Source organism: Callionymus lyra, chromosome 14 (assembly GCF_982586985.1).
Source record: "Callionymus lyra chromosome 14, fCalLyr1.hap1.1, whole genome shotgun sequence".
Classification (NCBI taxonomy): domain Eukaryota; kingdom Metazoa; phylum Chordata; class Actinopteri; order Syngnathiformes; family Callionymidae; genus Callionymus; species Callionymus lyra.
Window position 1 is genome coordinate 14168175 of NC_141831.1, and position 20910 is coordinate 14189084.

The following is a 20910-nucleotide window of genomic DNA, read 5'->3' on the forward strand; positions in this document are numbered from 1 at the left end:
TAATTTTTTGTCTTGCGGCCTGCCTTGGTCTGGAAGCGGTCTTGACTAAAAGTCTACCAAAAAAACACCAAGGCAAACAATGAAAGGACAAATGCTTACAATCATACAAATATATGTTATTTATTGTATAATATTCCATAATAAGACAGCTCCTTTTTTCCTTTCACATAGGAGATATATAGAAATGTACACAGTTCGGATGCAAATCTGGGTGAATCGGGGAATGAATTAAGGGCTTGTGTGTGTGTGGATATACTGAGAGGGATTCATCACTGGAGCCCAACAACAGTGATGTGCGCATGCTTTGCAGGACAAACAAACAAACGAACGAACAAAAAAAAAAATCTTCATTCCAGACATTTAACAGTTTATGTGGCAGACTACCGATTGCTGTTGTAGCCTGCTGATCCTGATTGTTGTCATCACCTGCTGGATTCATTCTCCCTCCATGTGCAGGATGTGGTATTGTCACTCGTTGCATATTGCTGGTTTTTTTTTTTTTATTCCTGCATTGCTTTTCAGTTGTTTAAAAAAAAAAAGAAAAAAAAGAGCAGGGAATAAAAGCCAGTTCCTTATTGCCAGGAGTCCAACGTGTTTCTTTTGTCCCTGTGCCTTGGGAGTCAAGCCTCCTTGTCAGTGCAAAGGCCTGTTTATGGCTTTTTCTTATTTCAATATTTATTAACCAGTCAGTCATTGGGAAGACATTGGAGATCGGCATGACGAACGACGAAGAGTATTATTAGAGAGCAGCTTTCTGGAAGACTTGTTTTTGACCGCGTCTCTGAGCCCACCAAGGTCTTTGTTTGGCATAGCAGGACACGTGTTGGCTTTAAAAAAGAAAAAAAAAAAAAGATCTCAATCGATGAATACATTTCCTCTCTCACAAGCGCACAACAGCGCCACCAAGGGTCAAGTTCGTCTCAAGGACATGCACGCTTGGATAGAAATCGCAAGAGGCTGCATCTTTAGACGGAACCAAAATGGACATTGAATAACAATGAATGCTCTTGAGTTCAGCTCACCGAGATCCTTTCAACATACACAGGCATGACACAATATTGACAAATTAATACATTAATAAATTCTTCTCATTGTTGGCCACGTGTGTCTCCAGATTACTTTTGTTTTCACCTTTAAAATGTATGAAAATAAAACAAAAATATAGAAACACTATCATTCTTTTAAGTGCATTTGTTTAACTGGCTCACTATTTATTTATTAATTTTATATATATATAGATTTATATGTACTATATAGAACAAACATACATGAGCACGATGTCAACATTCAGAAGCCATTTAAGTCGGGGACATAAAATAACAATACAATTAATTTGTGCATTTTCCCACATTCTTCCGTTAGAGGGAGCCAGTTATACATGTTTTCATTTGCACCAAACACTGTCAAAACTCATAGTCATCCCGCGTTATCTTAGAAAAAAAAAGAAACAACTCCTCATAGCCCTTTGAAATAAAATATGAAGGTTGAGTTTCTGAACAATTATTGATGTTTCACCTCTTTGTGATGTCTTCATAAGAGTTTCTCTTTCATCCCACCATCATATCTCTGCCAAGTTTCAATGAAACAAGATGAATGTGGGATTACAGGAGATTTCTGTTACTTTTCATGGTGGATGAAAAAGTCAGAGATACATTTTTTTTTTTTAAGAATTACATCACATTGACATTTTCCACACCATGGGACATTTTTTTTTTTTTCTTCTATGAAGATTGGCGACTGTTATTAACACAGATTCTGTTGCATTGATTATTTCTGCCTGAAATTCGTTTTATTTAGAAATAAAAAAAGATATTGTTCTGAATTAACATCATCTTGTGACTCTTGACACACCAATGCGTATTTTTCCGTTCAAACTTACTCAAAAACAGCCTGTAAACAAGCAGAAAATGGTAAAATTAAACATTTTTTTTTATGGGACCATCTTGCTGAAACCAGCCTCGTGTTTTGACAAGATGTATTTGTTCATGCACTTTGTGCCGGTCGTGCCATTTTAGTTTTGCTGTTTTCATCGGAAAAATAATATATATTGTTGACATTAAACTGTTCAGTGGTGCAGAAAATAGTTGGGGGGGGGGGGGGGGGGGGGCTCTGCATTAATGGAAAATAAATTAATATCTTAGAAAAGCTCATTACAACACAGAGAAAAGAAAAAACCTACGAGAGCATATAGCTTAATAAAATGCATATTGATTAACATCTGTATCTAACGTGTTTTTCATTGGTGATGCATAGACAGTTTTTCCCGTTAATCCAGAAATACAATTCTTTTATATTTTGTCATAGATTAGATCATGTTATTAGATGTTAAAAAATTGTGTCGATGAAACAAATAAAGACTAGACATGGGCTGACATCCGTCTTTAAAGGTTATAAATTAAAAAACTTTAAATCAGGGGTCTCTCATTCTTGTCCAATGACGTCTTTTTGTAGTTTTGCCGTTTAAATATTTTGTTTGGAATGTTGTGACTTAGATTTGGGGCCAATTAAAAAACCATAACTTTCCTGATCGCCTTCCTATGAAGTACAAGTCTTACGTCTTCAATCCGTGCCCCTCTTGTCGTTAGACTTGATTCCTCGTTGAGTCTACAGCAACATCCCTCTGAGTTCATTATAAACAAATAGATTTTTCTGTCTCTGGCAGACCTTGGGGAAATTTCTGCACCCATCGCTGGATGGTTGCTCACTTGTTTGTGTTTTATTGAGTCTATCGATCATTGTTTCAGTGCAATGCCCTTTCGTTTTCTCCTTCGCTCTCCGTCTTGTCCTTCTTTACTCTTAATCATAGACACAGTAACAGGGTAACACACTCAAAAACCGACACACCTTTGCGGGCAACACGCCTTTCAGCGGAGTCTAACTGGGCAGTAAATGCTGGAGGAGATGGGGATTAAATTAGAAATGGAAATTTTCTACAGTCAATCTATGCGTGGGCACAAAAAAGAAAAGAAAATATGGTTGAAATTTCCATTTTACTCCCTTGATGTTTGTTCATGACACCAATTATTCTTTCAGAAAAAAAAGGAGGTTCCTTTATCCCCAACTTGAACTTAATTTGCTCTTTTTCTGTTTCTGCTCCTGATTTTCAACTTTCATTCTGCATCACCTTCTTGCTTTACATTCTAGTGTCACATCCTGTTTCAACTTATCGACATTCTTTTTCTACTTACTTTTTCAAACACGCTCTGACAACTTACTGTGGCCTACTACAACATTACAAAGTCTTTCACTATCTAAAAGATACATAATTTTAAATATATATTTTAATATTAAGTAGTTACTCCTGTGCATATGATGTGACTCAAAGAAAACATGGAATGCCCAAAATCAATGTTTCAGTCAGTAGATTGTCTTGGCTAGAAGTTGTTATTTTGTCACAATCTCCTCCAGAGTAATTTCATGATTTTCTTTTGTTCCTTCCTGTCCATCCCTTTGCTTTCTATTTCTTTTGCTGACATTTGATGGGGGCGGCAACTGACAGGGTTTGGCAGATCAAACAATAAGACCAACCCTATTCAAACACCAGACTTCCTGCAGACCGGCGTCGGATCGTTAGTCATTCCGACCTTGTGATTCCTGGCAGTTATTTTGTCAGAGTTTTTTTTTTTATTACTACATTTTTGGTGAGTATTATACATTTCACCTCACTGCATGATTATTGCTTTCCTGCTCCTGGGTTTCCTTGTTAAGTGATTCATGAAATTCTTATCAAGAAAACCAAAGAAAACGTCTAAATATGAGCTTTTAGGTTAAACTCTTATGAGACATTCTCCTTCTTATTGCTCTTGTTTGTCTACTTTTGTAGTGAAAAATAGTTTCAAGTAAGAACTCAACTCTGTCACGAAAACATCTTTTTACCATGTGTCAGTATTTTGGGACATCGCAATCCCCCCTGTCACACGTTTGCCTCTCCAAAGTGCTTTCTATTGAACTGCTGCTGAAGATTTTAAAAACTGTACGAGACATGAGTTTTTCGACAGTGAAAATAAGATTAAATTCCAAAGTAGCACCTGCTGGGACATGCATTCTGATATTATAAAGCTGTAAGAAAAGCAGAGTTGAAATCCTGCGAGGATGCTGGAGTCAAAGAAAAACATAAGCTTGTCAAAAGTGGAGACTTGTAAGTGTATTATGCACAAGCTTCTCCACATTTGTCATCAAGTGAAAAGAAAAAAAAAAAAAAAAGCTCTGGCTGGTTACCTGCGTTGACCCCCCCATGTCAAAAATAGTTCTCAGTACCTTACATGCCCTCGTTGTCTTACATTCATCATCAATTTATCGTGCGTACCGCACACTTTACTGGGCACATCCCTTATCAACATTCCTCAAGAACCCACCTGCTAATCCTTCACACTTTCCAAATAACTGTCTTTACATATGTGCTGACGCAAATTCAGACTTGCTCAAATACAGTAGATATTGTGCACCTCGCTTCTGGGATTCCTGCATCTTTTTTCCTAATGGCTTCAAGTCTTTTTTTCCTGCCATGTATTCTGGGAAGTTGTGAAATTGAAAAGAGGAAGAGTCTCTGATTTAATTTAAGATGCACTTAAAAAATATCCCCCTGCTATTTTTCTCTCATATCCAGCATTTTCGGTCTCTGAATTCATCTTGGAAGTACATCTCAAACACCATGACTTTTTTTAAAAACCTTGCTTGATCAACCTTTTTTTTTTTTCTTCTCGTGTACACAAACGCACTCGCTCAGCATTAAATCAAAGAAAATAAACACATGTGTTTTTTAAATCGCACAGAGAATTAACGTAAAAATATATAAAAATAAAATGGCTTTAGAGAAACAAACGTTCAAGTCAGTGGAACATTTGTTTTTTTGTCTTGAGTTAACACTTGAAATCAACAAAGAAAATGTGCCATTAAAGCCCGCGCTTCTGTCATAAAGTGAATTATTGCTCAACAAGAAATGTATAATACACATTTTTTTTCAGTTGTAAAAATAAAACTTTTTAAACGTCGCACAACCTTTTTTTCATCACAAGATCAAAGAAAAACATCACAAAGTGAAGCTGCTTAATGTTGATGCTAATTTTCCTAAATACTGACAATGTTTTTCCCGGCGGTTCGTGAAGAAAGTATCAATTATCTCGTACTTCTGAATGAGATTACCCTCGGTATGATGTCACTAGTCAAGTTTTGGCCCCTGCTTGTTTTCACCTTGAATGATTGGGGCCCTTTAAAGTAAAAAAAAAAAAGTTTGGACACTTCTTAAATAGAAAAAAACTAAAAGAAAATCTGAGGAAGTCGTCTTTTTGTCATTTGATATGAATAAAAGCATCCCCGGGTTGCAGTTCAACCCCCCCCCCCCCCAGCACAGACCCAGTCAAACAACTACAATTCCGAGGGTGATTCTTCCAAGGTGATTTGATAAAGCTAGTGAGTGGATAAGCTGCCAGACATTCTCGGAATAACAAGTGCCGCAGCTCTGAGGCTCCACTGCCTTTGATGTTGTGCCTTCAAACCAGTCTTTATGCTGACAGCAGATGCTGAGTGAAGTACACACCACTGCATTTTTCAGGTGACTGAGCTCATATCCACATTGGGTTGAGAATATGACCCACTTGTTCATTTGCAGCCTTTAATGAGGGACTGCAACGGATCATTTGTCAAGGAGTTGGGGGGAGGGGGGGTTAAGTATTGATCAACATTTTTTGTTTCTACTTGAGTCACTGTCACGTACTGTATCTTTTTTTTTTTTTTAAGCAACTTCAACTTTTGCTAGCAATATGTATGACGTGTGCACTAGGGGTGTCAATGTCTACACCTGTAGTCGAGGTAACACGCTATTGCGCTATATAACCACTAGAGGCTTCCATCTCCATTCAAACACCTCCTAATCCCATTACACCAAAGCCCTTCCAGTAGTTATCAAATGGTTATTTTTAATTCTTGTAGACCCATTTAAATATACCCATGATTTTACTAACTGACCTTGAACCAAGCACTCAAATCTGTCAAATACTAAACTATGCAGCCGCACCGCAGTATTAGTCCGCGAGACACAGCAGTAATAGTCTGTCAGACTTCATAGTATTACTCCACAGTTCTACTCTGAGATTCTCCCTAGTATTACCCCGAGATTAATCGTAGTATTACTTTGTGAGGCTTCATAATAATTGACAGAGTAATATAATGAAGCCACACTATATTTATTTGGTAATTCTTGAAGACTTCAACCCGGCATAATGTATGCATAAAATTGTTGTACTAGTATGTACTAGTGATGGGCTGATGAAGCTTCATGAAGCAGTGTCATATTGTTTAGAGGTCAGTAGTTTAAAAATGATGAGATGAAGCGTCATCAGTCCATCAGTAGTATGTACTAGTATTTAGATATCGCTAATAATAGTCTCCTGTCAGAGCCTCATTCCAGCCAACATGATAAATGGAATTATTTAATTTACCGTATTTTTTTAAATATATAAGGCACACTTAAAATCCTCAAATTTCCCAGAAAGTAAATTGACAGTGTAGCTTATAATTCTTTCGTACTAATTCTGATTGTACTCACTGACCTTGAAGGGATTTTATGAGGAACAAAGCGCTCAAAAATATGTCAAAACTGCTATGATTTGTAACCGTTGACACCCCTAGTGTGCACCATCGTAAACCAAAGCGCCAAAACAATTTAACAAAAAAAAAGTCGGCTTAAGAGTCTTATTTCGTACCCCTGCCCGGAACCAATCTTTGGAGGCCACGTGGCTCTGACCCGGACCCCGGATTCCAGCTGATGTCTTCACTCTTTGAGCCGTTTCATCTTCCTGTGAGCTTTAGCTGACCTTGGTGATTAGCAGCGCCGGATAACAGATGGTGGGTGGGAAACCACGGCGTCACTTACTTCAGGGCTCAAGAGGCCACCCGTCGGTGCGCCTTAGGGTCACTGCTAGACTTGCATTTATTTGAGGAAAAAAAAAAAACTGTACAAATTGGGGGACGTTGGGTGGAGAAACGACGACGTTGTCTGTGGGAGAAAGTAGCCTGAGTCTGATGGAGACATGAAGGAGACTGCATCAAGAAATCATAAGGGGGCGACGGAGCAAGGGAGGAGGTGGTAGTTGGAGCTGCAGTCCTGGGCTGTTTTTTCCTCTTGAGGGGGGGACTCCTCTTTTCATCTTGCGGGTCTGCTGATCGTGTATATACTGCAGCCCGTCTTCTGGTGCACCGTCAGAGCCGCAAAAGCCATCCTCGGTCACGGTCTGGTGAGCAATGAGTTCCCTGGTTCCGAAACGGTCGTCCTTCCGACCAGCGTCCCACCCTCAATATCCTGTGCTATGAGGCGTCTGCTTTAGGGGCATCTTTCGGTCTATGCTTTAAGGACGGCGAGTCCGACGTCTTTACCGTCTTCCGAGGCGGACTCACGGGTTCGCTTGTGAGCTCGTGAAGCGAAGGCTCCTTGTACATCGCAACTGGAAACAAAGAAAAAGGATTGTCATAAATGATCGGTGAAAATACTGAAAAGAGTAAACTGTTGATTGGTTTATGAGGCCTCATGAAACAGCTGTGTAGGGAGGACACTGTATCATGACACCGTGTTTTAATTTTAAAAGTCCACTAAATGGCATTTTAGGTTTGAAAATAATGCCAGGTTTTAATTGAGTAAGTAGAGATCAAAGCCAAAGATTTTTAAGTACTTTCATGATACAGCATTAACTGCTCTGTTGTATCATGAGGCCTCGCCAACCCAATAGCACTGTACTTTGAAGTAGTTTTAAAGAGAAAATCAAATGCTTTGAAAGACTGTTTTGGACTCTAGTTTTCTTGGAAGAATGAATGCAGGAGATGTAATGGTCTAATTTCCAGCAGGATTTCAGATAAACCCCTTTGGGGTATACATATACTAAAAGTATATTGTAAAATTATTTTTGTTTCAGAGTGTTAACTTTTGTTTCAGTACAAATGTTATTGTACAGAGCGTAGGACATTTTCGGTAAGTTTTCTACGTATTAATATTGTATAAATATATATTTAAAATGTTACAATAGCATAAATATGAATGTAAATTGGTTTACATCGTACTATTCTCATTGGGTTCTAGTTCCAGACAAACATGTGTCTTTATAATATCAACGCAAGTGTTGGCATGATCAATGTAAGAAACTAATAATAATACAATACAACAACAATAATGATAATAATAATTTTGGAACATGGAACTTCTTTAATGTAACATTTTATTTCAGATTTTCTGCGATAATTGGTTACAATTTAAACAGTTGAACTCTTATTTTAATAATGGTCTTTGATATGTAACCTTTACCAACATTTTCTGCAGTAACAAAGAAAAACGGTAGGGGGAGTCAGAAGCCAATCTGTTCAATCTCCTGATATTCACTGTAAAATTAATTATAGCAGGTTTCATAGAAAGTATAATTGGATTCAAACCTTCAATAACTTTAGGTAAAAAGTGTGCAGCTCCTTTGGTTTTCTTCACCCGGTTACCCTTCATAACCTGGCCGTCACGGTTGATCCCGATGTACCAGGACCGGCCGGACTGGGTCTGGCGGTAGAGCATGGAGGAATATGTGACGTAATAGTTCTCGAACACACTCTCCTTGAACCGGCATTCTGGTGTAAAATTCTCCTGAAACGAGGAAAAAAAAAAAAAAAGAACAAGGATCAGAGGTGACTTTTATATTAGCATATTTAAATAATTTGTGTGCAAACACAGCTTGTCTTTGAACGTGAACTCTGCAACATGGACGCAAATACTTAAATAGTAATTACATGGATGCAACAGTGACGTTTAATAATGAGGAGAGTGTATCCTGAGGCGAAGAATGAAGACATCTCGACCTCTGCTTGGTGAAAGTATGCACATCGTGGCCCAGTGGGAGTGAAACCCGAATGTGAACCATATGAGAAGCAATTTCCCTTTCGTGTGTGCTATGTTTATCACGATCTCTAAGGGGAGAATATACTTGCAATATAAATATTTGCTTACATTTAATTGAATTAAAGAGAGGCACTATTTAGCCCCCCAACAAATGAACAACAAAAGCTACATTATTTCTTTTTCCTTTGCCTTATATTCTTGCTGTGAAGTTTCATTGTATAATCTCAGACATTTGTGGGAAATGTAATTTCCTCAGGGGCCACATTTTATACAGTGGCTGTTGTGAGGGGCCGCCAAGCAAAAAAATAAAGGAGCAAAAAGTCTTAATTTTCTGGGAACACTAAAACAAAAGGAGAGAAACCCCTGAAATGTATTAAAATCTGATACATCAAGCTGAGTACCATACTTGTTCATTGTAAGTTCTTTCATTTTTTTTCACTTAAATCTTTTTGACAGGTGATAAATACTCACAAAAATGAAGGACAAAAGACCAAAAACAAAAGCCCTATAAGAGCTCAACTAGTAAATGAATAATAAAATACATTTTTTTGTATCTCTACATGATCTGAGCTTTTCTTGGATTTCTTGAGGTCCACATAAATGCAGTGAAAGGGTCACATGTGGCCCCTGGGCCAGGTTCATCTAAGTGCAAAATAAATTATTGTAAATGTATTGTATGTGTGTTTTTTAAGTGGTAAGTAATGGTTATTTGTAAAGCGCCTATCTAGACCATAATCACAAAGTGCTTGAACAATCAAAAACAATATACAGTTAAAACATATACTTTAAAAGGCCAAGACACATAAGACAAACACAAAAGTTCCAGAAATTCGGAGAAAAGCCTGCACAAATAAAAAGGTCTTAAGATGTTTCTTGAAGGAGTCAGTAGATCATCAAACACAGAGAGAGAGGAAGATCGTTCTAAAGCTTAGAAGCAACAGTCTGGAAGGATTTCTCTCCTCTGATCTGGAAGTGTGTTCAGGAACCATCAGTAGATTCTGATCCACAGACCTCAGAGCCCGAGCTGGGGTGTAAGGCTGGATCAGATCACTGATGTAAGGAGGAGCCTGACCATGAATAGATCTGAAAGTAAGAACCAGAATTTTAAAAATTGATCCTGAAAGAAACTGGCAGCCAGTGAAGAGTTTTAAGAATTGGGGAAATGCGAGTTCTTCTACTAGAGAGTTTTGTATTAACTGCAGGAGTGGTAAAAAGACGTAGTATTTGACACTTATAAAAGATCATCACCATTTTTCATCGATTTTTTCTTCAAAGATTGAACGACATTACAATTCAACGGCTGCTAAATAAGTTTATCAAAAAATCCAAAACTAAATACTTTTCAAAAATAAGTGTTTTGCAGTTTCAGTAATTTGGAGCTCCTTCATTCAAAATCAGTCAAAACACACATTTGTTTAAACAATGTTGTTTATGGGATTCTTGCTGGCATCAATGAGGCTTATCGTGGAAGTTTCAGAGCAGACTTTTTTTTTTTGTCCCAGAAAAAAAGCACAATTATTTGTTGTAACAAAGGCAACTGACAACTTGATATTAATGTCTAAATTTGAATGAACGTTGCAGATCAATTCATCCCAACTTGGCTTTAATCCATCCATGGAGTCACTAGTAAACGGCCATGATTTAGAAGGGCTGCCACTTCTCTTCTGTTCCCAACATAAGGACAACTGAACCCTGCATAATGTCTGCTGCTGATATTAAGCAATAGCGACACATATACATCTCTCTTAGCCTCTATCAGGGTCTCGACAGGGTCCTTCTCCTGTCAGAGAGAGAAGCCAATCTACTGGATTGATTAAGTCGGGGCAGCGGGGCAGAAATAGCTGACTATAGGAATTTCACGGAGACTCTATGAGGACACAGGAGGTCCTGAGGAACACTTTTTTTTAAATTCTTTTTTTTTTTAAACCCGTTAATAAAGATCCTAGACACGCTCTGAGACACCTGTCAAAGATCATCTTCTTTCTTTTACGTTACAAATCCAACGCTAGTTGGTAAGTTAAATGACCTTCAAGGTTAAGGGTGGGAGAAAATATCGATCCACTGATAAATCACGATATTTTGTTTAAAGATACTGTATTAATTTTCAACAGAAATTCAAAAAATGTTAGAAAAAATAAAATAATAAGACAAATATTTCTGGCTTTCATACATTTTATTATTATGGGTAATATTTCAATAACATGTGTGTAAAATATATATATTAAAAAAAAACAAAACATGAAAGGTGTTTGTTAATTTCTTTGTTGCAGTTGAACTTCCGGCCGCTAGATGGCAGCAGTCATTACATCCTCCGCAACCAGAGGAACAATGAGGAGTACGAGAGGATACAGTCGACTCCAGCAGCTTTTAAAGCTGATGTAAAAGCAATACAAGTCTGCAACGGTTAAGTACTCGGACAGTACTAAAGTACTTCCTACAGTATCAATATATATCATTTTATATATATATATATATATATATATATATATAATTATATTTAATTATTGTTACCACTGTATCGTAATGCGTATCATAATTATCATATAATATAATAATTTATTAAAGTTGCATTTATCAGTAAAGCGCTATATAAATAAATATTACTTACTTACTTACCTTATACAATAAGTTGGACTTTTATTAACTATTTTCAAACATGTTCTTAGTAATCCAGGCTCATAATAACAGCTGAATGTTTTTTCAGGGGACACAAATTCTAACGCTATATAGAAAAAACTCTAATTAAAAAAAGGTGACAAACGCATCACTGAGCTATTTTGTGAGAGTGGCCTGGTGTTTCCACTGAGCTCACACAAAGAGGATGGGGTCGATAAATGATCACCTTCATTCATTATTAACTGCGAGAGGAGGGAAGTGCCCGGGACAAAAAGGGAAGCCAGAAAAACATGAGATAACTTCTAGGGGACCCGGGGTATATATACCGTCTGTAAAACCTGTAATAGATATCGTATTCATTTCAATACAAATTGGATGTATTTCAATTTTCGGTGGGATCTCCTGCCCCACTTCAAACCCCCTTATAATTGACAAAGGAAGCTTATATTATCCTTCACTGTATGCAAGTAATACATTTGGTTTATATTTCATCAAAATTGGACGTAATTTTTATGGGGGTCCGTAGTCTTCAAGCTTATTTTTGAGCAATTAAAATTATTTATTTGAGCAAGGAGTTTGTAATTCTATCTTGGCAGAGCACATAACTCTTTACAAAGTTATTTTATTTGTTTTGAAACCAAAATATGTAAAAACATCAGCTTTAAGCCGCTGGAGTCGACTGTATCCTCTTGTCCTCAGTCATCTTGTAACATTTAATTCTTCCTTTACCCCGGAGGACGTAATATATATTGCGATATATTGAAATACAGTAGGAACAAGGGTATAATTGTGGTATTTTCGAGTACTTAACTCTGGTGTTGCAGAATTTACAGTGGGCCACATGGGGCCCATTTCACTGTAATTATAATGGCCCTCAAGAGTAATTAAAATATTATTAATTTCAACATAGAACAACACCATAACATGTTTTTTTTGTTTTTTTCCCTTTTAATTTTTTCTTTTTCTAAATATTTTCCCCCCAAAATAATTTTGAAGTCAATTAAAGAAATATTTATTGGAAAATTAATAATAATAAACATTTTAGCTAATTTAGCTTCGTTATGAACTCCTTTTTTCTCTCTTTCTTTTGACTTGACGGCCCCTAAAGTATGTAATGTGACCCATAGGGAAATCAAATTGCCTGCCCCTGGAGTAGAATAAATATAGAGAGCAAGTCAATAAATTCCTTATTTTTTAAAACTTTTTTAGCTTGTTCTTTTGTAGAACATGTGCATCTTGCACCCGGCGACTGACCAGTCAAATAAAACTGTCCAACAATCTCTTGGTGTAACACTCAAGGATGTCACAATCGTTCTTGATTTCGTTCACATTTAGAGTGTTAACATACTTTTGTTTGAGTGTCGCCGAGTTCTGCATGGCTGCCGCCAATTGTGCCCCCGAGCGAGGGGCCGCACAGACTCTCAGACAAATAATGAGAAATGTCAAATATTGTTATTCACGTTACATTCGGGCAGTTTTTTCCCCCCAAACTCTGGAGCTACAGACACTATTGGATCCACTCGTCCTGAGAGAAATGTCGCACTGTCCAGGGCTGACGGTCGGACGGTGAAACATCTTGACACTCTAAAGGAAGGACGAGTGTGACCAAGGTTTCAAGGAGGACAAGACGACTTTTAGAGGCTTAAAATATTCCAAATAAGGTTGTAAGAAGATACTGAAACCCTGCCTTTACACCATTGTTTTTTTTCAAGATGCTGCATCTATGTTCGACATCATGTTATCTAGTTTCATTTTTTTTGGCTTTTAAATCATATTTTATTTTTATCATAGTTATTTGATGGTTTATGTTACAAGAAAGTTTGTGTACATTCTTTAATTTGTTTCATTTTATTTTATTTTATTTAAAATGAACATGTATTCACTGTGTTTGTTCATTTTTGTGTTGCAATTTAAACTTCAACCCGCAAAATGGCTGCAGTCATTATCTCCTACAGAGATATTGGAACAACAGCCCGGTGATGACTGAGGATGAGAGGATACAGTCGACTGCTGCAGCTTTTAAAGCTGATGATTGGACATAATTTGTTTTTCAAGAGCTTCGTCATGTGGTCTGTAAATTCTGCAACACCAGAGTGAAGTACTCGAAAATAGTACATATTATTATAATATATTCTTGTTACTACAGTATCACAATATATGGCAATATTTATGCGATGTAATATATATTGCCATATATTGTGATTGTGGGTAAAGGAAGTATTAAATATTGCTAGATGACTGAGGATGAGAGGATACACCGATATATTGCAATGTATTTTCTAATGATACTGGACCAATATTCAACAGCACTGTATTCATTTTTATTTTATTTATTTATTTTTGGCTTTCTAGTCATATTTTAGATTTGTCATAGTTATGTTATGGTTATATATATTTTAATATAAAGTGTATATCAAATAAAGCAATTATATGTATTTATTTACAATTAACATGCAACACAGACATTTGGGAATATTTGCAATTAAATTTCTTGCCACTATATGGCAGCAGTGAATTAGTCCTCCGCAGCCAAAGGAACAATAAAATCTTGCAAGATCCCGGCGATGACTGAGCATGAGAGGATACAGTCGACTCCAGCACCTTTTAAAGCTGATGTTTGGACATATTTTGGTTTCAAAACAAATAAAAGCAGTTACGACTTCATCAAAAGTCATGTCTCCTGTAAATTCTGCAACACCAGGGTGAAATCCTCCACAATACTACAAATATATCCTTGTTTCTACAGTATCATAATATATCGCAATATATATTACATCCTCTGGGGTAAAGGAAGAAATAAATGTTACAAGATGACTGAGGACGAGAGGATACAGTCGACTCCAGCAGCTTTTAAAGCTGATTTTTGGACATATGGTGGTTTAAAAACAAATAAAAGCAGTTACGGCTACATCAATAGTCATGTGGTCTGTAAATTCAATACCAGAGTGAAATACTCGACAATACTACAAATATATTCTTGTTACTAAAGTATCACAATATATTGTATCGTTGCCCCTGTATCGTGTTACGTATTGTATCCCCAGATCTTGCCAATACACATTGGAGTTCCAAAGATAATGAAATAAAAGTAAGGTTTCATCGAACGATAACTGCCACTAGTGTAACGTCCCGTATAAGGCGAGGAGGAAAATGAAAACGATCCCCTCTTGGTCTGAAACAGGAACAGACGCAGCTCATGATTTGACACTCCTGTCCCTCCGCAGAGCAAACACATCACTCAGCCATAACACCCTTCAGCTCAACCTCTGAAGTGACACCAGTGACAACCACACTCTCAAGTCATCCTTTAATTATCCTTCGTCCAGAAATCAGTGCAACGGTTCTGTCGTCGTTCCTGCTTTACAAACTGCTACAGATACAATCAGATCAATATGGTGAACGTATATATTGAAAATAGCTTGATTACAGTTGTATTGTTTGATTTACAGTTAGGGTTAAGCATTACAATTATTTCTTTGCAGTTGAAAATAATTTAATAAATGTTAAGATTATTTGATTATAGCTTTAAAATGATTTGATTACATACATAAATTGTTAGATTTTTGTTCCTAGGTGAAAATTGTTTGATAAAAAATAACAATTATTTCATAATGATAATTGAAAATGGTTTGATGAATTTTTTTTTTTTTATAATAGTAAAAAATAGTTTGATTGACATTTAATTGTTTGATTAGGGATTACATTTATTTTAATAATATGTATATATATATATATATATATATATTTAGATTAAGGATTGAAATGATTATTGCGTTAAAATAATTTGATTTCATTTAGAAATTGTTTAATTATAGTTTAACATTTTTTAATTATAGTTTGAAAATCTTTGACTATGGTTGATTTTTTATTTTTTTTAATACAGTTGAAATTAAATGATTGAAGTTAAATTGTTTGAATGTAGTTGAAAATTGTAAAATTGTATAATTTATGCAAAACAAAAACTTCTTATGAGTCGAAGTGTAGGATTATTTCAAAAGTACAAATATTACGTAAAAAGACGTGAAGGACAAGATGACATTGAAATAAATCGTTTTTCTTCATGACTTTGATCATTTTTTTTAATTTTTTTTAAAATGTTTTTTTGATTGGCTTGTGACATTTTTTTTTCATTTTTTTATGTTGGTTATTTGTTCCAAGCAACTATGTATGTAAAGCAATATAGTTTATAATATTTGATGTGATGGTAGTGAGAATGTTGCTCAGTCTGTACTAATAAAAAAATAAAATAAAATGTAGGCCCGCAGGGTTAAGACCCCAGTAAAAACATAGTTTTAAAAAATAAGATACAATTCTTACACAAAAATAACATTCAAACGAAAAACAAGCCCCCCGTCCTCCACACACGTCCTCCATCTCCTGTGCCGCAGCTGGATCTAATTCTCAGGTGGGAAACCAGACCAGGAAGTTGCCCCCGGATCCAAACAGAGCAGACCACCCTGGGTTTCGAGCGCCACATCCACCTGCCCCCATGAATTATTCTGGAGTGTGTTTAATATTGTAGCGGAAAAATAAGGGGTCCACGATTCTGAAGGGCGACTGGGGAGTAGTTCTATGTAAATGTCACGGACTGGCCGGTGCGCCGACTCTCGCTCTCTTCATTGACGGACCTGGAAAGACTCTGTTCCTGCGTGTCCCAGGCCAAAATGAATTTAAATGGAATCAGATAAGCAGAGCGATATGTAGCATTCGTGCTGAGAATCCCCAAGATGGGGAAGAACCTCTTTATGATGCAGAGCGGCATTGCATCCACATGCCTGTGCACCCCCCCTCCCCCCTCTTGTCTGATTACATCTATTCCAACTGCTTCAGGAAGCTTAACTCCCCGTGCCACCATCCACACAAGCTGCACTTCCCACCAAAATAAGGGCAATGCAAGACTAATAGTTAGTGTTGTGTATTGGCGAGACTGTGGCGAGACGACAAGTTTCACAATACAGGGACAACGAGATGATATACTGTAGGAACAAGGATATATTTGTAGTATTGTCCAAGTACTTGAATCTGGTGTTGCAGAATTTACAGAGCACATGACTCTTGACGAAGTCGTAACTGCTTTCATTTGTTTTGAAACAAAAATATAACCTAACATCAGCTTTAAAGGGTGCTGGAGTCGACTGTATCCTCTCGTGCTCAGTCATCGCCGGGATCTTGCAGGATTTCATTGTTCCTTTAGCTGCACAGGACTAATTCATTTCTGCCATCTATAGGCCAGTAGTTTAATTGCAAAAAAAAATGAACATAAGCTGAAAATGTATACAACAACCATAAAGTATTGTGAAAAGAATTGCGATATTTTACAGTAGGAATAGTAATTTAGGAGTTTGTATTTGTGAGAAATTGGCAATTTGACATCTATCATAAAAAGTGGTACCGATACGAAACATTGGGATACTGTAGGAATGAGTTTATATTTGTAGTATTGTCGAGTACTGTCGAGTCTCTGGTGTTGAATAATTTACAGACCACATGACTCTTGACAAGGTCGTAACTGCTTTCATTTGTTTTGAAACCAAAATATATCTTAACATCAGCTTTAAAGGGTACTGGAGTCGACTGTATCCTCTCGTGCTCAGTCATCTTGCATAATTTCATTGTTCCTTTAGCTGCACAGGACTAATTAATTGCTGCCATCTATTGGCCAGAAGTTTAATTGCAACACAAAAATGAACATGCACTGAAAAAGTTTGCAACAACCCAAAAGTATTGTGAAAAAAATGGTGATATTTAAGGGTAGAACTAGTAATTTGTGTTTTTATTTGTGAGAATTTGGCGATTTGACATCTATTAAGAAAACCTGGTGCTAATGCGATAAATTGTGATACTGTAATAACAAGGATATATTTGTAGTATTGTCGAGTACTTGACTCTGGTGTTGAATAATTTACAGACCACATGACTCTTGACAAAGTCGTAACTGCTTTCATTTGTTTTGAAACCAAAATATATCTAAACATCAGCTTTAAAAGCTGCTGGAGTCGACTGTATCCTCTCGTGCTCAGTCATCGCCGGGATCTTGCAGGATTTCATTGTTCCTTTAGCTGCACAGGACTAATTCATTTCTGCCATCTATAGGCCAGGAGTTTAATTGCAACAAAAAATGAACATACGCTGAAAATGTATACAACAACCATAAAGTATTGCGAAAAGAATTGCGATATTTTACAGTAGGAATAGTAATTTAGGAGTTTGTATTTGTGAGAAATTGGCAATTTGACATCTATCATAAAAAGTGGTACCGATACGAAACATTGGGATACTGTAGGAATGAGTTTATATTTGTAGTATTGTCGAGTACTTGTCTCTGGTGTTGAATAATTTACAGAGCACATGACTCTTGACGAAGTCGTAACTGGTTTCATTTGTTTTAAAACCAAAATATATCTTAACATCAGCTTTAAAGGGTACTTGAGTCGACTGTATCCTCTCGTGCTCAGTCATCTTGCAGGATTTCATTGTTCCTTTAGCTGCACAGGACTAATTAATTGCTGCCATCTATTGGCCAGAAGTTTAATTGCAACACAAAAATGAACATGCACTGAAAAAGTTTGCAACAACCCAAAAGTATTGTGAAAGAAATGGTGATATTTAAGGGTAGAACTAGTAATTCGTGTTTTTATTTGTGAGAATTTGGCGATTTGACATCTATCAAGAAAAACCGGTACTATTGCGATATATTGTGATACTGTAGTAACAAGGATATTTTTGTAGTATTGTCGAGTACTTGACTCTGGTGTTGCAGAATTTACAGACGACATGACTCTTGACGAAGTAATAACTGCTTTCATTTGTTTTGAAACCAGAATATATATAAACATCAGCTTTAAAAGGTGCTGAAGTAGACTGTATCTTCTCGTGCTCAGTCATCGCCGGGATCTTGCAGGATTTCATTGTTCCTTTAGCTGCACAGGACTAATTAATTTCTGCCATCTATTGGCCAGAAGTTTAATTGCAACACAAAAATGAACATGCTCTGAAAATGTATACAACAACCAAAAAGTATTGTGAAAAAAATTGCGATATTTAACGGTAGGAATAGTAATTTAGGAGTTTGTATTTGTGAGAAATTGGCAATTTGACATCTATCATAAAAAGTGGTAGCGATATGAAACATTGGGATACTGTAGGAATGAGTTTATATTTGTAGTATTGTCGAGTACTTGTCTCTGGTGTTGAATAATTTACAGACCACATGACTCTTGACAAGGTCGTAACTGCTTTCATTTGTTTTGAAACCAAAATATATCTTAACATCAGCTTTGAAAGGTGCTGGAGTCGACTGTATCCTCTCGTGCTCAGTCATCTTGCAGGATTTTATTGTTCCTTTAGCTATACAGGACTAATTAATTGCTGCCATCTATTGGCCAGAAGTTTAATTGCAACACAAAAATGAACATGCGCTGAAAATGTATGCCACAACCAAAAAGTATTGTGAAAAAAATGGTGATATTTAAGGGTAGAACTAGTAATTTGTGTTTTTATTTGTGAGAATTTGGCGATTTGACATCTATCAAAAAAAACTGGTACTATTGCGATATATTGTGATACTGTAGTAACAAGGATATTTTTGTAGTATTGTCGAGTACTTGACTCTGGTGTTGCAGAATTTACAGACGACATGACTCTTGACAAAGTCGTAACTGCTTTCATTTGTTTTGAAACCAAAATATATCTAAACATCAGCTTTAAAAGCTGCTGGAGTCGACTGTATCCTCTCTTGCTCAGTCATCGCCGGGATCTTGCAGGATTTCATTGTTCCTTTAGCTGCACAGGACTAATTCATTTCTGCCATCTATAGGCCAGGAGTTTAATTGCAACAAAAAATGAACATACGCTGAAAATGTATACAACAACCATAAAGTATTGCGAAAAGAATTGCGATATTTTACAGTAGGAATAGTAATTTAGGAGTTTGTATTTGTGAGAAATTGGCAATTTGACATCTATCATAAAAAGTGGTACCGATACGAAACATTGGGATACTGTAGGAATGAGTTTATATTTGTAGTATTGTCGAGTACTGTCGAGTCTCTGGTGTTGAATAATTTACAGACCACATGACTCTTGACAAGGTCGTAACTGCTTTCATTTGTTTTGAAACCAAAATATATCTTAACATCAGCTTTGAAAGGTGCTGGAGTCGACTGTATCCTCTCGTGCTCAGTCATCTTGCAGGATTTTATTGTTCCTTTAGCTATACAGGACTAATTAATTGCTGCCATCTATTGGCCAGAAGTTTAATTGCAACACAAAAATGAACATGCGCTGAAAATGTATGCCACAACCAAAAAGTATTGTGAAAAAAATGGTGATATTTAAGGGTAGAACTAGTAATTTGTGTTTTTATTTGTGAGAATTTGGCGATTTGACATCTATCAAGAAAAACTGGTACTATTGCGATATATTGTGATACTGTAGTAACAAGGATATTTTTGTAGTATTGTCGAGTACTTGACTCTGGTGTTGCAGAATTTACAGACGACATGACTCTTGACAAAGTCGTAACTGCTTTCATTTGTTTTGAAACCAAAATATATCTAAACATCAGCTTTAAAAGCTGCTGGAGTCGACTGTATCCTCTCGTGCTCAGTCATCGCCGGGATCTTGCAGGATTTCATTGTTCCTTTAACTGCACAGGACTAATTCATTTCTGCCATCTATAGGCCAGGAGTTTAATTGCAACAAAAAATGAACATACGCTGAAAATGTATACAACAACCATAAAGTATTGCGAAAAGAATTGCGATATTTTACAGTAGGAATAGTAATTTAGGAGTTTGTATTTGTGAGAAATTGGCAATTTGACATCTATCATAAAAAGTGGTACCGATACGAAACATTGGGATACTGTAGGAATGAGTTTATATTTTTAGTATTGTCGAGTACTTGTCTCTGGTGTTGAATAATTTACAGACCACATGACTCTTGACAAGGTCGTAACTGCTTTCATTTGTTTCGAAACCAAAATATATCTTAACATCAGCTTTGAAAGGTGCTGGAGTCGACTGTATCCTCTCGTGCTCAGTCATCTTGCAGGATTTTATTCTTCTTTTAGCTACACAGGACTAATTAATTGCTGCCATCTATAGGCCAGAAGTTTAATTGCAACAAAAAAATGAACATACGCTGAAAATGTATACAACAACCCAAAAGTATTGTGAAAAAAATTGTGATATTTAAGGGTAGAACTAGTAATTTGTGTTTTTATTTGTGAGAATTTGGCGATTTGACATCTATCAAAAAAAACTGGTACTATTGCGATATATTGTGATACTGTAGTAACAAGGATATTTTTGTAGTATTGTTGAGTACTTGACTCTGGTGTTGCAGAACTTACAGACCACATGACTCTTGACAAAGTCGTAACTGCTTTCATTTGTTTTGAAACCAAAATATATATAAACATCAGC

General features: G+C 36.4%; 1 protein-coding gene across 1 annotated transcript in view; it reads right to left on the reverse strand.

Annotated features, from left to right (window-relative positions):
* Nucleotides 1-7115: 7115 nt before the first annotated feature.
* Nucleotides 7116-20910, reverse strand: part of LOC148066070 (fibroblast growth factor 11-like) — a 56991-nt gene continuing 43196 nt past the window's right edge. Inside the window, exons 5-6 of the mRNA XM_087806661.1 lie at nt 8416-8614; nt 7116-7439 (exon numbers count right to left, since the gene is read on the reverse strand). Of these exons, the coding sequence (XP_087662787.1) occupies nt 7303-7439; nt 8416-8614 (336 nt within the window). The 3' untranslated portion in view covers nt 7116-7302. The remainder of the gene's footprint in view (nt 7440-8415; nt 8615-20910) is intronic.